Source organism: Dermacentor albipictus, chromosome 1 (genome assembly GCF_038994185.2).
Source record: "Dermacentor albipictus isolate Rhodes 1998 colony chromosome 1, USDA_Dalb.pri_finalv2, whole genome shotgun sequence".
Taxonomy (NCBI): domain Eukaryota; kingdom Metazoa; phylum Arthropoda; class Arachnida; order Ixodida; family Ixodidae; genus Dermacentor; species Dermacentor albipictus.
In genome coordinates, this window is record NC_091821.1 from 373,851,256 (window position 1) to 373,871,829 (window position 20,574).

General features: G+C 50.6%; 1 protein-coding gene across 2 annotated transcripts in view; it reads right to left on the reverse strand.

The window, feature by feature from the left end:
- Positions 1–13,791, reverse strand: part of LOC135905457 (neurogenic differentiation factor 1-like) — a 28,313-nt gene extending 14,522 nt beyond the window's left edge. Inside the window, exons 1-2 of one of the 2 annotated variants that reach the window (XM_070531897.1) lie at positions 13,665–13,791; positions 9–378 (exon numbers count right to left, since the gene is read on the reverse strand). In XM_070531897.1, the coding sequence (XP_070387998.1) occupies positions 9–359 (351 nt within the window). In that variant the 5' untranslated portion in view covers positions 360–378; positions 13,665–13,791. Of the gene's footprint in view, positions 1–8; positions 379–1,453; positions 1,632–13,664 lie in introns of those variants that run through there. The other variant, XM_065436407.2, reaches the window with a different exon arrangement.
- Positions 13,792–20,574: the final 6,783 nt, after the last annotated feature.

Genomic DNA, 20,574 nt, shown 5'->3' on the forward strand with positions numbered 1-20,574 from the left:
GTGCCGACCTGCGAGAGTCCCCTGGCCAGGTGGCGTGCGAACACGGTGGCCTCCATGGGACTGCCCTGGCGCAGCGTCTCGGCCAGGGCGCCGATGTAGTTCTTGGCCAGCCGCAGGGTCTCGATCTTGGAGAGGCGGGGCACCGCGCTGCCTGGCTCCTGGTGGTTGATGGGCACGCGACGCCTCAGCGTGTCCAGCGCCGCGTTCAAGCCGTGCATGCGCTGGCGCTCGCGCGCGTTGGCCTTGTGCCGGCGCTGGCGGAACTTGGACAGCAGCCGCGGCGAGGACGAGTCGCACGGGCACGGCGACGGGACACCGCCGCGCGGGCTCGAGCTGGACGGGGCCGGACACCTGCGCATGTCGCAACGCTGTCCTTCGCTGCGGAGAGAGCAAGGGACAACAGCGAGGACATCAGTGTTCCGCTTGCCATTCTCACGACCGCGCACGTTACCAATATACATTTCGTGAAACGAAAATGTAACGTTTTCTGCAGACTGCTGCTGTCGCATGAAGACTCCTTAACGAGCTCCTACTGCCGTTCTGCATGCTCAAATTACGCACCGTAAGAATTTTCCAGCTCTCCTTAAGGCTACGAGCCGTGAGCTTTGCATGGAAGGGCGTGTGTAGGTTTCAGGTACGCTTGTTTTTTCTCGCATAATTGTGAGTGAGTAGAAAAGCAGGTAACACAAAGTATTTTATCGGAATTTCTTTTTTTTAACGTTACGCTGTTCATGTTACACACCACGAACAATCTACAAGCCATCGCTCAGACAAATTGACGGAACCGCCGATTTCACTCCGGAATGTGTCGATGTTCTGAAGAAGGAAAGCCAAAATGTTGGGAACCATTCCTGAACTCTCGCTTTGTGTGATTACCACACGGAGCGCCGAATCATCAAGCAGGGTACAAAACGAAGCCACCTTCTAGGGGCACTACGAGGCCAACTGCCCTATGCTAAGACCATCTCGGTCAGTAATCTCTCGCGGGTACGGAGTAAAATTAGCACGAGTGTTAAACTTGTTTTTCTCCTCTGTGGACCATCGATTTCTGAGAAGTGCAAGTCACCGTTGGCTGAGGCCACACTTTAAGTTGGGATTTGTTGATTTGCCGACATATTCGTCTCAATATACATACGTCAAACACACTGACGCCGTTCTTTAAACAGAGAGAGAGAAAAGAACGAAGTCTCACACAGCTTCGAGACGTTGCGTGCTCCATAACTTTTTTGAATTGTAAAACGACAGACCGGACAAAGAAAGCGATAGGCACTGAGATGCAGATTGCATGTTTCTTTCTTTCTGGGTCCCATACGTCACTTCGCGGCACACGGAGTAACGAGAAATATTTTTGTAATAACCCTGGGCGTCGCTTCCTTTTCTCGAAGCGAGCCTACGGAGTTCGGCTGTGCAGTCACAGCTGGTCGAAGCTGAACGTCGCAGTGCGAAAACTCACCTCAGGCGAGCGGCTGGCTTGATTGATACGGGGGGGCCTCGCAGTGGGTCGAGTTCGCGCAGTGTTGTGCCCCCAGCTCGAGTGTTCCGAACGTGCAGCCAAACTGCCCTGCCGTGCGCACTGCGGCGCCCGAGCTCACGGGCGCACCTTTATGGGCCGCTTATCAGTATCTCGGACTACGGCAACACCTTTCTCCCCCATTCCCTATACTCTACCTTTGCTTCCTTTTATTTCCCAATCTCTCTCTCCCCCTCCCGTGCGCACGTTCGCGCACGTGTACACCTTATTTTCCCTTCCATGAGGCATGCGGCGCCATGTTGCCTCGCATCGTCCAATGGCGTTAAGCGCGAGCTCGCGAGCTCACACGCGTATAGACGCCGCAAGCGTTTTACCCAACGCCAGGCATCGCGCAAAAGTAATTACTCCCAGCCGCCGCTGCCACGCTTGGGCCGATACCTGGAATATGTAGGAAGAATTTTGCGCTTCAAGCGGCCCCTGCGCTCAGAGAGAGAAAGACGGGCGTTTGTTATTTCGCACTCGCGCGGCCCGTACACGCATGCACGAGCTCCGGGCGGCGCCCGGGCTTGTTTACCTTGGCCAGGCCGCGGGCTCGCGTCTTCGGCGGGCGAGCGCCGCGGGACTGATCTCTGTGGAGTTTAATGGGCTAAGATTGGTAATTGGAGGCGATGCAGCGTAATAGGCGCGCGCCGCGCGCTTCCTCTGGCACGCCTGCTTGCGTGACGGCCTGCCGGTTCGCCGCGTGCTTCCTATCTGCCGGAGGCTCCGACTGCGCGCTGGCAGAATCGATAGAGATAGCGCGCGTCCCTCCCGATGGCCGTTCATCTTCTCTCGCTGCCGAGGCAGCGCGCCGCGGGATTAATGTGCCTCCGCTGCTGCGAGGCAGGAATCCGGCGTGTGTTCCCGCTGCCAAGGAGGCGCCTGGGTTATGCAAATGCGCCCACCTTCTCCGCCGAAGGCAGGGCTCCCGTCTTTATCGGACGGCAATATATTTCAGCCGCCAAGTGCGAAACCCTCGCCCCTGTCTTCCTTCCTTCCTTCCTTCCGCGAGGCGTCTTAGCGATGCTTCGGCTTAAGCCGTCCTCCTATTCTTCCTCGTCTCCTGTGAGTCATCTACGCGGGGTAAAGAAAATCGAGGAAAAGGAACAAGATGGTACACAGATTTTGCTAGAGGGGGTCGCGGAATTAAAGACAGAAGGAGCTTCAGCATTGCCGAAAAAGATGCGTAGGTGCAAATACAACAACGCGGAATTCCTTAATAGAATTTGCTGTTAGGTTGGTTGGTAACTCGTCATATTGAAGTAATCAGGCGCAAATTCATCACTTCCGCATTCACGCACACACCCACACACACATACACACAGGAACACCCTCCATACACAGCGCTCTGAGCCACCCCTCGCACCCCCCCCCCCCCCCACACACACACACAGAGCGCTCGCTGTGTGTGGAGGGTGTTCCTGTGTGTATGTGTGTGTGGGTGTGTGCATGAATGCGGGATTGCTGAATTTGCGCCTGATTACTTCAATATGGAATTCATTGCCGAGCATGTGCCACGCGATTAGCTTTAGCTAATATTCGTTCTCCGTTCCACCCCAGCTGACGTAAGTTGCTCAATCTAGTGGCGTAGGAAGTCACAGCCGTATAACCAAGGCGCACCGAGGCATTACGCCTGTTTGGAGAGAAAGTGTGCGAATCAGTCACTGGACAAAGCAGGATCCATGTGTGGTTTCATAAAGAGGCATGCATGTTGTTAACTCAATTTTCTTTCTTTATTTTGTTGGTGCCATAGTTAACCCGGTTTATTGGCTAAATTGATTTTCGAGCTGTGCGACAAGAGCACGGGAGAGTTCAGGCTCGGGAGCTGTCGTGTTAGTGCTCATTACGGTGTGTACCGAGGCGGTAGACTTTCTTCTGTATCCTGATAATCGGCTTGCGCGTGATCATTTTAATACTGCTGACACTTGTTGCTGCTATTTATCAACGGCTGTATTCATTTTTTGTTGACTAATTCGATCACGCCGCCATGCTTCAGAACCGAAAAACGCTCTCGTGACGGAAAGCGTGCTTCACTGCACATAAATATATCTTGAGGGAAAGCCACAGATCAGCGCTGGAGGTGAGTGAGTGAGAAAAATTTATTTCGAATCAGACGATTCGCGTCCTAGAGTTAGTGGGATAGGACACCCGCCGAGGTTACGGCCAAGAGTTCTTGCCTCCCGACGCCTTCTTTGGCCCGCCGGACTGCCCTGAGTTGTTCTTCCAGGTTCGAGCTGATTAGCGCGGCCTGCCATCGCGCGCGGAAGCTGTCGGTGGAAGTCTTGCTGTCATTGTCGTGTATTGGTCCCTGGCATTCCCATGGCATGTGTTCTAGCATGGCTCTGGTGCCACCCACTTTGCACCTATCTGTTATGTATATGTCTGGATAAATACCGTGCATTAGTATTGGACTTTTGTATGATTTGGTTTGTAGTTGTCGCCACTGGACAGCTTGCGATCTAATGTATTTTGGAGGGGGTGGTGGATAAGTGTACCTTTGCATCTTGTAATGGTTGGTGATTCCGTTGAACCTGATCGTTCTGTCTTCCCATTCCCATACTTTTGAGGGCCCTATCGAGTGTTCTACGTTCGTCGCAGCTCGGAAAGGGAGCCCTCGAGCTACGTTGTGTGCCGCCGCCGTTAGGGTTGTCCTCTCCCTTTGAGTCGGGGGTGTGGCCGGTGTCCATAAGGTTAGGACGCATCTGTCTTCCCTTGTTGTTTTGCCTTTTTTGGGTATATTTAACGCCTCAGGTGAGATTCGGCCGTTCGCGAAGTTGCATACTGCCCTTTGGGAATCGCTGAATAAATCGTATGCGTTGCTTTGTGCTATGGCTAACGCTATAGCCGTTTCCTCCGCCGTTTCGATGCGTGTCGTGTTTATAGTCAAGCTTATGCAGCATTGTCTGTTGTGGTTAAGTACTGCTGCGACAAAGCTACGTTTGTGTTTGTAACGTGCAGCCCCTACAACAACCACGTCCGTGTTTCTTCCGTAGTTCTTGGCGAAATGCGAAAACACCCGTGTGCTTAGATTTAGGTGCACGTTAAAGAACCCCTGGTGGTCGAAATTTCCGGAGTCCTCCACTACGGCGTGCCTCATAATCAGAAAGTGGTTTTGGCACGTAAAACCCCATAATTCAATTCATTCATTCTTCCGTAGTTCTTCGCCAAGTTATTTGCCCTGTTTTTTCTCCTGCCCTCGTGGTATACAGGATGCATATTTTTGGGCGGTGGGGGTACCGTGAGTTTGGCCGGTTATGATCGACCTGACAGGTGTGAAAGGCATTCAAACTCCGCTTTTACCCGAGCTGACACAAAAGGATAGAAGAAGAAATCGGAGGTCAAGACGACGTCACGCTTTTTCCCTAGCTGACACCAAGGATGGGCAAAAGGGAAAGACAGGCTCCGGAGGAAAACGGCGGCGGCGACGACGACGACAGGATTGCCAGAAGTTATTTAAGGCCGTGCTGGCCCACCTGTTAAAGAGAACCGCTCGAGACTCCGATAAGAGTCACAACCATGTACAAATGAAGTGAATACAATCTTTTCTACTTTTTTTCAGCATCCCGATGCCTTGCTTCGTCGTCGTTTCGTGATTCTTGCGGGGAAGACCCACCTCACCCGGTCGAGATCATATCAACTGATAGGCAGCAATGGGATGCTTCACCCTTCGTCCTGGCTTCACTAGAATGGTGAGCACTTAACTTTTCTTGAGAATTTGCCAAGTGTTAGCTCGTGTGTTTTCTAAAACTACAAATTAGTTTCTGTACGTGCAGGATCCTGTTGAAAGCTTCGTCACGTCGCAGCAGAGTAAGAAAGTCCTCGTTCTTGATTAACCATGGATTTAAGCAAATGGAGAAATACAGAGTTGTTATTAACTTGTGAAGAGCTGGGAATTGAGGTCGGGAAAATTCAGAGAAAGTTGCAGTTTTTTGAGGCGATGGAGAAGTGCGGTGCTTTGAGGACGAAATATCCCAAGCGTGGGAAGGGATGGAGATACGAGCTAAGAAAGCTGAACAAAACGGTGCAGAAGAAAGGCAAAGAGCTGCAGAGGAAAGGCAAAAAGATGAACAAAACGCTGCAGAAGAAAGGCAGAGAGCTGATCAAAGGGAAGGTGCAGAAAGAAAGGAACGATAGGAACAGAGAGCTTACGAATTAAAGCTAAGAGAACTAGACGTGCAGCAGGATCTGGCCATGCAGTCGGCAAATAACATTTCAATAAAGGAAAGACGTTCAGGTGAAGCAGGAGTGAAAATAAGGGATCTCATGCCGTCGTACAATGTAAACGATGACATGGGATTGTTTATCGTTACTTTTGAACGAACATGCGAGAAAAACGGGTAGGCGCTAGAGGGTCAGCCACAACAGATTATGACCGTTCTTCCTGGCGACGCAACCGAAATAATTGCAAGGTTATCGATGATGATGATGATGATGAAAAACTTTATTTATCCCTCTTTAAAGGGAAGGGGGCAATGGAATAGAGGGTGGGGGGAGGAACTACTCGAAGTAGGCCTCCTTTATCCTCTCAGCCCACTCCAGGATGGCCTCCTGAAGACCGGGCCTGGAGCTGCGCAAGGCAGCCTCCCACTGCTCCTCATTAGATATTAATTGCTTGAGGAAAGAGGGAAGGGGGTGCTTAGGGCACCCCCACATGACGTGGTTTAAGTCTGCTTTGGGAGAGACACAGAATTTACTAGAAGGAGAAAGGTAAATGGCGGGATGAATGCGGTGGAGGAGGTAAGGGGACGGAAAGGTGCGAGTCTGCAGCTGTCGCCATAGAACTTCACACCTACGCGGGGATTTACCCATGAGTGGCGGAAAGGTCAAGCGGTCTAATCGGTAGTGTGTGCAGATGTCGTGGTAAGTAATAAGTCGATCCCGCGCTGTAAACGGCGCCTCCTCCGTATCGAGAGACGACGCAGATGACTATCAGAAAGTAAAAGCCGCGTTGCTAAGGACATATCGGCTCTCAGCGGAGGCTTTCCGCCGTCGTTTTCAGATGACAGCTACAACACCGGGCGAATCTTTTCAAGATTTCACTTATAAGTTGAAGGTTAATTTAATTGAGTGGTTAAAGGGGAGACGCGTTTAGTTGTCACGACAAGGTTATTGAGCTAATCTGCATGGAGCAGTTCTATGGGTCCTTGAACGAAGAGATGCGCCTGTGGATGCAAGATAGGTCGGGTGAAAAGGACTTAGAAGGTGCTGCAGTGCTAGCAGATGAATTCGCTGCACGTCGCGAATGTGAGAAAACGCGTGTCAGGCCATTAACTAAATTCAGCAAAGAAGAAAACAGGCGCCCCAGTCAACACGAAAAGGCCGGAGGTGGGACAAAAGACATGCAGCCCGATAATTCAGGAGAGAATCGGACGTCCACCCGTTCGTAGCAATTGCTACAAAGGAAACCCATACGGGTTCCTCGAAAGAAAAATCTCAGAGTTGAAGAAAAGTTCGTCCTGGTCCGGGACTCGAACCCGGGACCACCGTCTTTCCGGGCCAGCCGCTCTACCATCTGAGCTAACCAGGTGGCTAGCAGAAGGCAGGGCGAAGTCGAATTTGTCGAAAACACAAAGCAAAGGCAAGTGTTTGACGTAGCAGTTCTGCGTAAACCCGCAAGGTGGAGAGCAGTAATGCATGAAGGGAAATCAGACATCCACCCGTTCGTAGCAATTGCTACAAAGGAAACCCATAAGGGTTCCTCGAAAGAAAAGCCTCAGAGTTGAAGAAAAATTCGCCCTGATCCGGGACTCGAACTCGGGACCTACCATCTACCATCTGAGCTAACAAGGCGGCTAGCAGATGGCAGGGCGAAGTCGAAAAAGTCAAGTTTTCTTCAACTCTGAGGCTTTTCTTTCGAGGAACCCGAATGGATTTCCTTTGTAGCGATTGCTACGAACGGGTGGGTGTCTGATTTTCCCTTTATTCACAGGGGAATATGCATGGATCCGCAGGTAGTCGAGAAGAATAGTGTTTGCTTGCCCATAGCCAGCGTAAAGATTGAATGGCCGTTTGGACTATTGCTGACTGAAGCATCAGTATCACCAAATCTGTCGAAACACTATCCCTACCTATTTTCAAATCACTCGGAGGTGCTGTTAAAGAAGAAGGGCCTGAGTTTTGGCGACCATACTGTCCTAGCTCTCACGCCTTCCAAGGCTCAAGAGATCAAACAGAGATAAATCACAGCAACGAAGCCAAAAATATGCTTCGTGACAGTGACATTCAGGAAGTAAAGCACATAGCTAGTGAAATCAGTGAGAAAGGCGCTAGCGAGAAGGCATCCGGGTCAGTGAGAATACCGCAGCAAAGGCTAGCAGAGGAATTAGAGACTAATTTGGCACTAACACGTTCGGAAAGCTCTTCAGGCTTACTGAAGGTAGTTGAAGGAATCGCAACAGAAGAAGGGAGTGGTTGCGTCGCGAAAGTAGAAACAAGGACTACCCCGGAGGACGTTCCTTATGTAGACGAGACTAGTTTAAACAGCCCCAAAGGGTTCAAGGAGGCGCTGAAAAACTCCCTCGTACCTGCGCACTTGGGCGACTTTCCAGAGTCGTCAAAAGGAGAGGAAAATGGCAGGGTGGTCTAGCAGGGCAGGAACCCAACGCTCGGGAACTTCAGAGGTGCATTAGGCGACCGCCTGGCATGACAAAAATTGGTTAAACAGCGCAAGATCAGGCGAGCCAAGTATTCGGATCAGCAAAGAATAGAGGAAGTCGCCACACCGCAGCCCGTAAGACAAACGAACATGCCATCACGCAGATCTTCAAAGGGATCGTTGTGGCGGGTGAGAAAACGAAGGTGTCACGTAACAACAAATTAGAACGCGTCTCCGCGAGGAGGGGTGCGACTGAAAAGTTCAACCGGGCGGAGATATGCGTGTGCGAACAGGACCAGTCAGACTGTCACTGCAGTAGAATGCGCCGCGAGAGTGAGGGAAAAAGGAGGCTGGCGCAATTCCTCCCGCGTTTAGGCCTGAATTTCAAGGACGAAAAAGCAAGCCGCTGGCACACAATGTGGCAGACGACGATAGGGGCAGCGTATGCCTGGCGATCCAATCGATCAAATTGAGTGCGCATTAAGCGTTAGTAATTGTCGAATTAGGCGCATTCATTAGTCTTTTGTTTGTTGTAACGGTTCCCTTTTGTTCTTTGCTTTTCTTCAAGGGCACTTTGCTTGTCCGTTTTGAAGTTATGATTAACGCTATTGCTGTATTTCAATGCGTTCTCAGTCTCTCAACAAAGGTGGCTTTCTGGGAAAAAGAAAATACAAAAACGTTAGGCATTAGGCTGGTTGAAATACGCACTGAAATCTGGTTCTTTTTTTGTTTTGTTAGTTTTCAGGAATCTTGAACGAGGGCTGCAGGTACGATTCTGATAGGGTTTTATCGGAAGAACGTGTTAACTTGGACGTTATCGTGGTTGGTTGGGTGCTCGCTGTTGGTTGTCCCTTGGGATGGGCGTGGTTTATTTCAAGAAGGTGTCACCAGGCGGGCCTTGGAACGATTGGCAGAACGAAGCAAGAAGCGCGGGCTCTACCGCGGTCTCTTCGAGGGGCTTCGAGCCCCTTCGAACCCCTTCGAGACCTGTGGCGGCGGCCGGGCTGTTCTGATCGACCTGTCAAGTGCGAGAGACATTCAAACGGGCTTCCCCACGGCAACATAATTGCCATCTTCTCCGAATCAATGCCACCTCGTTCTCCACGAGCTGACACAAAAGGATAGAAGAAGAAACCGGGGGTCAAGACGATGTCCCGCTTTTTCTCGAGCCGACACCAAGGATGGGCAAAAGGGAAAGACAGGCCCCGGAGGAAGACGGAGATGACGACAGGACCGCCAGAGATTATTTAAGGCCGTGCTCAGATGGGAGTCACATCCATGTACCAATGAAGTGAATGCAATCTTTTCTACTTTTTTTCCTCCTCACGATGCCCGGCTTCGTCGTCGTTTCCTGATTCCTGCGGTGAAGACCGACCTCACCCGGTCGAGATTATATCAGGGCCTTATTTCCTTGGGTATGTCCCATTTGTCTCGATGTGTGTGGTAACGGATCCCTAGTTTATCTAGAATGTGTCAGCCCGCCGTCGTCTTGGAGAGGCGTTCGTATAGCGCTTATACGTTGCGCTTCTATTAGCTACTCCAGCGTGCTGTGCAGTTCCAGCTTTAGAAGTTTCTCCGTGCTTTTACTTAGCATGAGTCCAATTGCTTGTTTATATACTTTCCTAATCAGGCCGTCTAGCTTCTTCTTTTCTGTGGCGTACCATCTGTGAAATGCTAGAACATACGTGATCTGACTTATGACGAACGCCTGGATGATTCTCATGACGCTTGCTTCTTTCATGCGCTCGCTCCTGTTGGTGATTCTCTTAATCAATCGCATCGTCTGAGAAACTTTGGCTTCGATATTGCGAATGGTTTCTCCAACGGTGCCCTTGGCTTCTATGATCATTCCCAACACTCTTACCTTCTCGACTTTGGGTATGGGTTGTCCAACTTGGGTCTTGACCTGTATGTCTGTGTAGGTTTGTGTGCTGTGGGTCTTGCGAGGTCTCCCCTTTAGCGTTGGTCGGTACAACAACAGCTCAGATTTTTTGGCCGAACATGTTAGACCGGTATTTCTCGACTGTTTCAAGTGCTTCTTGTAGTCTCTGTTCAATCGATCCATTACTGCCATCGTTTATCCATAGCGTGAATTAGGGTAGTTCACGACTGCGGACTGTTACGACATCCAACCGGTGCCGCCAGTGTTCCGAACTTGTACCGCTGCACCACGATTACGGCTTTGTGGTCCCGTAGCGCTCGTCACCCGTTTCGTGACAGAGCGTTGGTAGCGATGACTCCGAGCCTGGCGTCGATGAGAATAACAAAAGGGACTTTATACATTATATACAGGTTATCATACAGGACATGAACGGGTCGGCACTGGGGCCGAGTGCTCACAACAAACGCGACTGTTCTCGCACGACGACGTCCGGCGAAAACGCGTTACACATCTCACCCCAGTCGGGAGCGACACTCTCTCCCGGTGGGGTCGGCAGATCCTGTTTTCGAGCGGCGTGTCGCTGCTTTTATAATCCCCGAGGCCCATTGTCACTCAAACGGCCCAATACAAAGTCAGCACACGACGGTCGTCCGAGGGGTCCAACCAGCGACCGCGCTGGCCACCCGGTTCAAAGTTCGCGCGCGCGGTGACCTCCAGGCAAGGGAGGTGCGGCGCCGGGCCGTCTGGCACACGCGGACACGTCTAAACACGCTGCTCGCCGAGGCTTCTCCCGCACGACGGCGCAGCATCTTGTCTTGTGAAGGGAGAATTATGGCGCTCGCAGGATAGATTCCGCATCTTGCAGATTCGGAATCCGGGCTTGTGGTAATGGCACAACAGCATCCCCGCCCTCAGATAAGGCGCCGGGAAGACGAGCTGCCTCCACGTGGCTCGGATGCCAGGCGCGCACGTTCGTCAGGCTCGTCCAAGTTCACGTCCAGTGTCGGGACGCCAGGTAACATCACGTGCCCAGGTCCGACTCGCCAGGACAGGAGCTCTGCTCACCACGTCGTCGCCAAGGCACCTTGATCAGCTCCGCTCGGGTCGTTCCTAAGACCTTGCTTCTCGCCACTGGTCCCGCTTGGTCGTTCTGCAGCTTGCAAAACCGACCGGCAAAAAGGCAACACCCAACACGAAGAAGTGCCCTCTGTCTCCCGTCGAACACCAGACAAGGCCATAATTCAAATCAACCTAACTAAATTGTTTTCCCCTTTTTTCTCCCGCTGCAACAAGAGGCAGGTGTACGATCTAGCACACAAGGCTCAAACAACCAGTTTTCAAATTAACAACACAACAAAATAGAAACAATTATTAATCAGCAATAATAATTACAAATAGAATGGTCCCCTTGAAATCGCTTTGGACCGAAAACATACTTCTGAGGAAGCAAATGAGGTCATTCATTTTTCCCGGCGATATTTTCGCGGAATCTGAAGCTGCTTATATTTGCGACCCTGCTTATCCGTGTAGCGGCGGTACAATAAGCCAGGTTCCTTGCCAAATGAAACCCCCTTTTTTTCCACTCCCCGTTTGACGCTCTTCCTCAGATCGGCTAATGAACAATCTTCCTGTCGCTCGCGAATCAGACTTTTTCTTTCAACTGCAGCCTGCTCCTGCCGGCTGGCGGAAACCGGAGCGAGTGTGGAGCCCGCGTCGCCTAATTGCGGCGTCGAGTCTATATCGCGGCTAGCACTGCGCGCGTCACTCCCACTCACTTCCAGGACCCGCTCGTCTAGGCCAGCCTCCGAGCTCTGCCTCTCTCGTGACTGCTCGCCACTCAAGTTACCGTGATCGGTCCGTGTGCCGCACCGCCTTTCGCTCACCGACGCTAAGTCAAGTTCCCTCGACAGCGGGCGCGCTTTGGATCGCGTGGGGGCCATGTACGCCACGTCGGCAAAGAATGATTTGCCCTGATCCCTCAGCAGCTGCTCCGAGCTATTTGAGAAGAGGTAGGAAAATTGCTCCGGGAGGGCGGCTGACACAGCGGCTTCGGTGTTAAGTTTCCCAAATTCTCCTTCAATGCTAACCGTTGCGATCGGTAAACAGACACTCTCCTTCTCGGCCACTTGCCGTATCCTAACGCACTCTCCCGTAAAATCCCTCGAGGAGACGAAAGACGGGTGAACAACGTCCATAGTTGCTGCAGAGTCCCGCAGTGCTCGGCACTTCTTGCCGTTTACCTTAATTTCCTGCACATAGGGCTCCAATAGACGTATGTTTTTGTGAGTTTCCTGTACCGTTGCAAAAGCAATTCTCTCTGGGCAGCTTGCAGCGATGTGCCCTTGCTTTTTGCAATTGTAGCAGGTTAACGGTCTCCGTTTTTCAAAAGAACGCGTCATTTCGTTTCGCTGTTTCGGACCATCGTCATCATTCTGAGATGCATTCTGTCCATCCCTTACAGTTTCTTTGGGAAGGGACTCGTCGTCCCGAAACTCGCGACGCGTGATTTCCTTCCGTTCGTCGGGCTTCCCGTAAAACCCATCTCTTCTATCTGCTTTTTCTATGCGCACTGCCTTGCTGTGCAAGCTGCGGCGGGTGTAATACTCTTCCGCTAACTCTGCTGCCTTGTTTAGCTTAACCTCCTTTAGCCTATCTTGCAGCCAGAGCCGGACATCCTCATCAATGCAACGGTAGAACTGCTCCAACGCGATGCATTCGACAATTTTGTCGCGGTCGTCGTAAACCTCTTCGCCCTTCAGCCATTCCACCAGGTCGGCTTTTAGACGAAACGCGAAGTCAACATTCGACTCCTTACCCTTTTTTGCATACCGGAACCTCTGCCGGAAAGCTTCGGGCGACAATTTGTACTTCCGCAGTAGCGCTTCCTTCACATCACTGTAGCTCTCAAACGCCTCTTTCGATAAGCAAGTTATTACGTCTGATGCCTCCCCAGGAAGCAACGCTAACAGATTCTGTGCCCAGAGGGATCGCTCAATGCTATTCCGTTCGCACACGTGCTCAAATTTCACGAGGTATTTGGCCATATCCTCTCCGACGACAAAGGGTGGAAGTTGATCGCGTATTCTGGGAACATTAGAAGTGAGACTAGGCGCCGGCGAGTTATTTCGGTTCTCCAACTCTTTCATTTTAAGCTCGTGCTCACGAATCTCTCTCCTTTCCTCCCTTTCCTCCTCGCGACGTTGCTGTTCTCTCCTTTCCTCCTCTTCGCGACGTTCCTGTTCTCTCCTTTCCTCCCTTTCCCGTCGTTCATTGATATCCGCCCAGGCCTCAGCGGCCTCCTCAGCCGTTACGTCCCCAGTCCTCATGACCTCAAGGATCGCATTCTTTCTTTTGGTTGAGCCCAACTCAATGCCCAACTCCTCACAAATTTCGAGAAGTTCCTTCACCTTGTACTTCTCCATCGTTCACACTGTCCTCCTGCTGTTTACCCTTTTTGAATATACCTGCCGTACGCTACTATAACACTACTAGTAAGACATATGCAAGTATATCACACACTGCCCTGTTTACCCCCTCAGCATCCCCTGGTTTTCAAAACACTCTTACTAGGCTTGAAACACACAAGGTTATCACAATGCAACACCAAATCCTTCCCTAAGCTACTATAACCTGTGTCAGAGAAAGTCTGGTGTTTGAGGTAAACTTCAGGCACTCACCGCGCCGAGGTAGCTGATGCCGGTCAATCCCGTAGCTGCCATCCAGTGTTACGACATCCAACCGGTGCCGCCAGTGTTCCGAACTTGTACCGCTGCACCACGATTACGGCTTTGTGGTCCCGTAGCGCTCGTCACCCGTTTCGTGACAGAGCGTTGGTAGCGATGACTCCGAGCCTGGCGTCGATGAGAATAACAAAAGGGACTTTATACATTATATACAGGTTATCATACAGGACATGAACGGGTCGGCACTGGGGCCGAGTGCTCACAACAAACGCGACTGTTCTCGCACGACGACGTCCGGCGAAAACGCGTTACACATCTCACCCCAGTCGGGAGCGACACTCTCTCCCGGTGGGGTCGGCAGATCCTGTTTTCGAGCGGCGTGTCGCTGCTTTTATAATCCCCGAGGCCCATTGTCACTCAAACGGCCCAATACAAAGTCAGCACACGACGGTCGTCCGAGGGGTCCAACCAGCGACCGCGCTGGCCACCCGGTTCAAAGTTCGCGCGCGCGGTGACCTCCAGGCAAGGGAGGTGCGGCGCCGGGCCGTCTGGCACACGCGGACACGTCTAAACACGCTGCTCGCCGAGGCTTCTCCCGCACGACGGCGCAGCATCTTGTCTTGTGAAGGGAGAATTATGGCGCTCGCAGGATAGATTCCGCATCTTGCAGATTCGGAATCCGGGCTTGTGGTAATGGCACAACAGGACTTGTTCGGTCACTTCTTCGGAAGAGTAGTTCGGTGGTGGTGGTGGTGGTGATGATGATGATGATGCTGATGATGGCGGCACCAAGCGGAAGGTGCATTGTCTTCTTTCTTCGACAAACACACCGCAAGCTCCCGTTACTTCCTTCTGGTTATTTCTTTCCCAGTGCCATCATTTGGAATACGTTACTCACACTTGGACGTAACAAATTTACATGTAATTGATTACTAGTAATCAGTTGCATTTCTTGTAGTTTTGTAATTCATCGATTACTTGTTCTATTAGGTAACGCTCACTTGTAAATTAATTTTTTTTTACATTACATGTTTATTTACATGTTAGCAGCATCCTTATTGACGTGAGAAGCTGCAACTGGCCACAGAGCTTCGGGCACATTACCTTGGCGTGAACTGCAGTAGAACGCCTGCTGTCGAGCCACGCAGCAGCTTGGCGGATGTTCAGAAAGGCAAGCGCGGGCGCTCAGTATTAGTTTCCTCATTTCAACGCTCCAACAGAATTTGAACTGGCGCTGGTATGACTCGATAGCGATGGCCACACCGTGTACGTCGATGCCAGGAAATCAACTACGGGCGATTTTTTCAGCTTCTTACTGGCCCTACCGGGAGCCCCTTTTCTGAGCCCCAGCAACAATGAAGTGTCGCGCTTCATAGAGGATCCAGACGCGAGAATCGCATCATTGAGTAACCACAATCTTGTGCGAAAGATGCTCGTACATTGCAACGTCACCCTTCCCTACAGCGCACGCGTACGTCTGTCGAGTTTTCGGCGTCGATCGCTGCTGCTACCTTCACAAGAAAATGAGTGAATATGACCACCGGAAACTTAAAAAGCAATTGTTAGCACTGAGAGACCAAGGCCAGCTGAAGCTCATTCTATTAACTGTTGGGAGGAAAGTAACGTAAAAGTAATCGATTACAATTTTGTTATTGATCAGTTACTTTCCTGGGGCCATTAATTGGTCACTGTAATCAATTACATGTTGTAATTGTAATCGTTTATCTTTTTGTTGCGATATCAATTATATGGACACTTCAGGCGCATTCTCCGTCGCCGTGCTGTTTCGTGTAAAGTACAATGACGATAACAAACGTCGCCGCGCGCCGCATGCTGTATGTGCGAGAGAACGCGTGCGAGAGTGAGCCGACGATGGTGGCTCAACCTTGTGCGCGCAAGGGAGGAAAGCGGGGAGGAAGCGCGCCGTCTTCCGTCGCGCATAAGGCACCAGGGCGGGGGAGGGGGGTTCTACTCCGGCGACTGCTGTGTATGGCGCGGCCGTGCGGGACCTACCTTGAAAGCGATTTGCGATGGGGACAGAGTGCTCCGAGTACTGACAGCTTCGCGTGCACTGAATTTTCGCCGCTTAGTTTGCGTCGAAGCGAGAGGCAGCACGAAGGCCGATTCGCTCGCGCTTCCTCCCTTCAGTGTATTTACAGCGAGTTTCCGCGGTAATCAAGTGAAGTGTGTTCACGCTTGTTTGTGCGTGTGTGACAACGTGCTTATTAATTTAATTAGCACGCTAATGTTTACGAGTTTGTAAAGCCTGTAAAACTACTACTACCTTGCTTCATTACAGCTGTCTACTAATTTGCTATGCGAATCGATGCTTCGCCTGCCGGACGAAACTGCGACATATTTTTTAACGTGTACCAGTCTGTGTGGCATATCTTTCAACCTTCTCGTCATTTCGCCACGTCTCCGGCAAGCAATGTAGATGACAAGATAGGATGCGTAAGAAAAACATTGGTCCGGCGCTTTTTATGACCCGTAAGAGCTTCTGACCTGCAATACTCGTACGCAAGTGAAGCTACTGCTCAAATTATGCGTGCGCGCTCCTATTATTCTATATGCTACTATCGAGCAATTGATAAGATGTTTGTACTTATTTTGCTACTCTACAGATAGCTTTTTTTTGCGCAGGTCTATATTAGACACCGTTGGATACCAAGTACCATGACATTCAAAGGGCTTAGCAAGTTAACGACCTCTCATTAACCTACTTTTGTTGTCGGGTTCCGTCAAGATGCCACGATTGATCATGACGGCTGGATCAAGAGAAACTACAGAAACGTAGGATCTGCATGGCAACTGCCAAGCTAATAAATAAAAAACGAGAGCCTTGGCGCAATCCAACTCATCTGGATACCAGGTCACACTGGCATCAAGGTAAATGCACTCGCCCCCATGGTGGCCTCTGCGTACGCAACGTACCATCCCGACAGAGAGGCGAGCATTGGACGGGAACCATGGCAGTGGACTGGCGCCGATCAGCAATCCTCGAACATTACTGAAGGGCTAGAATGATAAAATTGCCCCACACTATCGGAAACTAAGAAAAGCGGAACAAATCACCTGGAGGAGGTTGCACGCTAAAACTTACTCACACATGCATCTCCTACACAAAATAGAGAAAGAGAGATATCAAGAGGAGTACACGTGGTGCGGGGCCGAGCCCACGCTGGACCAGATCACGTGGAAATGCGCCGAGGCACCTCGAGAACACGTCAACGAAACCACAATGCGAGAGGTGTGGGAGGCCTCGCTCACCAGCTCGGAAGAGGCGGCCCAGAGGGCTGTCATACTCCAGGCGAGCCGAAGAGCTCACACCAGCGGAGGCCTAGAATAGGGGCCCCAAACAGCCTGAAGACCGTTCTTCGTATTTTGTAGAATAAAGGTTTTTGTACTAGTACTATCAGGTGAACGCCGGAATATTACGCGACAAATGCCCACTCAGCTGTGTCATTGTCGGTTAGTTTTACACGAGATAGAACAAGTTGATTTCAATCGGGTTTTCCACTCACATGAGGTCAACGTAGTTCTATTAGGCTGCTTTGGAGGAACTCCTTACTTTCATAAAAAAATCGAACCGACGCTACTTAGATTAGCCATTCAAAAGACGCACAACGTATCTAATCGTCTGCCTTTAAACGTGAACTGTGCACAACGTTCAGAGAATGCTTAATACCACTGATAACGCATTACCAAGTCGTTTGCAGCTCGCTGGTCAATACGCCACAGAGCAATCAATTTTATTTTCACTTTCAAGAATCGTTCGATCCTGTGTTAAATTACTTATTTAAACTGTGAAAATAACCACTGCAAGTGCGCAGGACAACAGTAGTGTTAACGTTACGCAGATAGGATAGGCAACATATAGCAGCGTCCATTACGTAGATAAAGAAACCTGCAGTGTGTTTTAGTGCTTTGATAACCAACGGCTTTTTGAAACTTCCTGCACCTTGCCGCAGGGCTATATAGTTTCTGATAGCGTTTATGACTTTCTGTTCGCCCCCGACCGTCATTGGCTGATATCCGGCATGATTCGCATGGCTTTCGACATGCCTGCGACGGCCAAGTTTCTACTTCTGGCAACCTCCAGACTCGCCTGAGCACAACGTGCTAAATCTTCGCCACACCCTATTTGTCGCACGCTCAACCAACTAATGAGAGAGAGAGAGAGAGAGATGTTTATTAATTTTTTTAAAGTCGCAGCTTCGCCCGAAAGGCGAAGCATAGATTGCAACGGCAAATTAGTGGACAGCTATACAAGTAAGGATGGTAGTTTTGTCGGCCGCATAAACTTGTAAACATAGGCACACTAACTAAATTAACACACATTGTGTCACGCGTGCACAAGCAAACATGGACACATCTCACTCGAGGACGGCGGGAACTCGCTGTCAGGACGCTGGAGTGAGGAAGCACGGCAGCAGCGGCGGGCGAATCGACCTTCGTGTCGCGTCTCGCATGAATGCGAACGAAGCCGCAAAAATGCAGCGCACGGCGGTCTCTGTCCCCGTCGCAGATGGCGTCAAGATACAGCGGCCCCGGGCGGGCGCGCGCGGCCGCCCGGGCCAGCCGGAGAAGAATGTGCCACTCCTCCCTCCGGGCCTTGCGCGCGACGGAAGACGGCGCGCTTCCTCCCCGCTTCCCTCGATGCATGCGCGAGATTGAGCCGCGACCGCCGGCTCACCCCTCCCACACTTTCACTCGCACATACAGCAAACGGCGCGCGGCGTCGATTTTATCGCCCTTGGACTTTATACGGAACCCCGCGGTGACGTAGGCGGCAGAAATGCGCCTGGAGTGTCCATGTAGTTGGAATCGCAATAAAAAATATATACACATATTAAATGGCAACCCAAGTGGTTTTACCGGCGAGGTGCCTAGATTAGGTAAATTGCTTCGCTCCTTATTAGGTAGAGCAGCAAGCTGTCATATTGACACGTGTACTTGTTTATCTTTTTTCGGGTGACTGCTTTTCACCGTCTAACAAATGTTATCGCTCAGCGCGGGACGCGCCCGCGTATATCGGAAGTTTCTGAAATGTTATCGATGGTTCTTTATGCTGTCTGCTGTCACCGAAGCTTGCGTAATCTGACTGCACGTGCGACGCGAATTGTGTAGAACTTTCTGAAGGACACGCGGGCACCAGCGATTACTCCGGAACCTTCGATGGCTCATGTATAACGCGCTTAACCGGCACATCAGAGTTCGACGATCGTCGACAGTGTTCGCTGCTATCACTGTGCTTTGAGTGTAACTTGCTTTTGTGGGCACAAATTCGCCCAATAAAAAGTTAGTTTCATCGCTCAGAGTTTTGCCGCTGTGTTATTCACCGTCAATACTACGTGGCAACATAAAGGGTGTTTTGTTAGCTGCACCAAATTTGTAAAATTGGAAAGATATAAATCATGGTAATGTTATGTTTACCATTCGAGTGTACACATTGGCGTCCTCTAGATACAGATAAATTGTCACACTTACGTAATTAGCGAAGTCGCGATAATTAACCTTCTAATTATCAACACTAGGTGGCTACAGCAGATGAGTACTTTGGGGCCCGCCCTCGACCCTACCTATCCTAACGATCAAATTTTGAATAGCAAATTTCATGTGGGAGCTACGCGAACAATTAGTTGCCCTTGGCAGTCTCTTGATACCGAAACTGGCTGGAAAAACAGCGTCTGTGTCGTCGATGTCGCCGCCCCCCTGCCTTTCGTCACGTCTCCGAGGTCACCGCCGGTCCGGCCCGCGAGCAGTTTGCGTTACCTTTGCTATCTGCGGCGTTGGCCTAGCACTTCAATGCCGGCATTCCGCCTAATTTACTTCGTCATTCCGTTGGGCGCCACGTGTCCACTTCCACCGACGAAATGCCGTTTCAGCGTTTTGTCTGTTTTCCCCAATGGATCCTCTTGTAATATAATAATAATAATATTTGGGGTTTTACGTGCCAAAACCACTTTCTGATTATGAGGCACGCCGTAGTGGAGGACTCCGGAAATTTTGACCACCTGGGGTTCTTTAACGTGCACCTAAATCTAAGCACACGGGTGTTTTCGCATTTCGCCCCCATCGAAATGCGGCCGCCGTGGCCGGGATTCGATCCCGCGACCTCGTGCTCAGCAGCCCAACACCATAGCCACTGAGCAACCACGGCGGGTTCTTGTAATATCGTCAGAAGAACGAGGCAATCACTGAAGCCGGCTTCTCCGCACAAACACTCTTGCTGCAGAGAAGCCCGCTTCAACGGACATTTCTTAGCGAGCTACATACCTAACCGGCAGTAAAACCAACGGAACTGAAAGACGTTTTCAAATTCATTGGGAAAACATTCGGTGATATGAATGTGCAGTAAAAAAAAGTTACGCATAAATACACATTTTGTATGCTTTAGTCACATAACTGCCCAAAGCAGCTAACTATACATTTTCGCTCGCTTTATTCGAATGCAAGTGAAGGCAAAGATTAAATTCGGGCTAGATATAATTCGTCGCTTCCTGCTTGGCGCCCAAGACACCACGATGCAAGCGAATCAACTCAATTGCATTTCATGAATGCAATTTACATTTATTCTTCTACAAAGCTGAAGTTATTCACTGTCTAATACTTCCATTTGCCCCGTAACACATATCGCAGTTATAACATGCAATGTTGCTGATGCGTTAGATCTGTAAACTTTAAGGGACATGTACAGATAAGCTCTGACTACTCATCCGATTGGTGCGACGATGACAATGACGGGAGCATGACGGCAATCTGCAAACCGACACCTAAAACTGCGGAGAGCTCCCTTTGTTAGAGAAATACCGAGAATGAGTTCTGCACCGAGAGCCACAATTCACTCGGCTGAAATTTTATGTATTTTAGCATTATTTATGAGTACGCCAATTATTTCAAA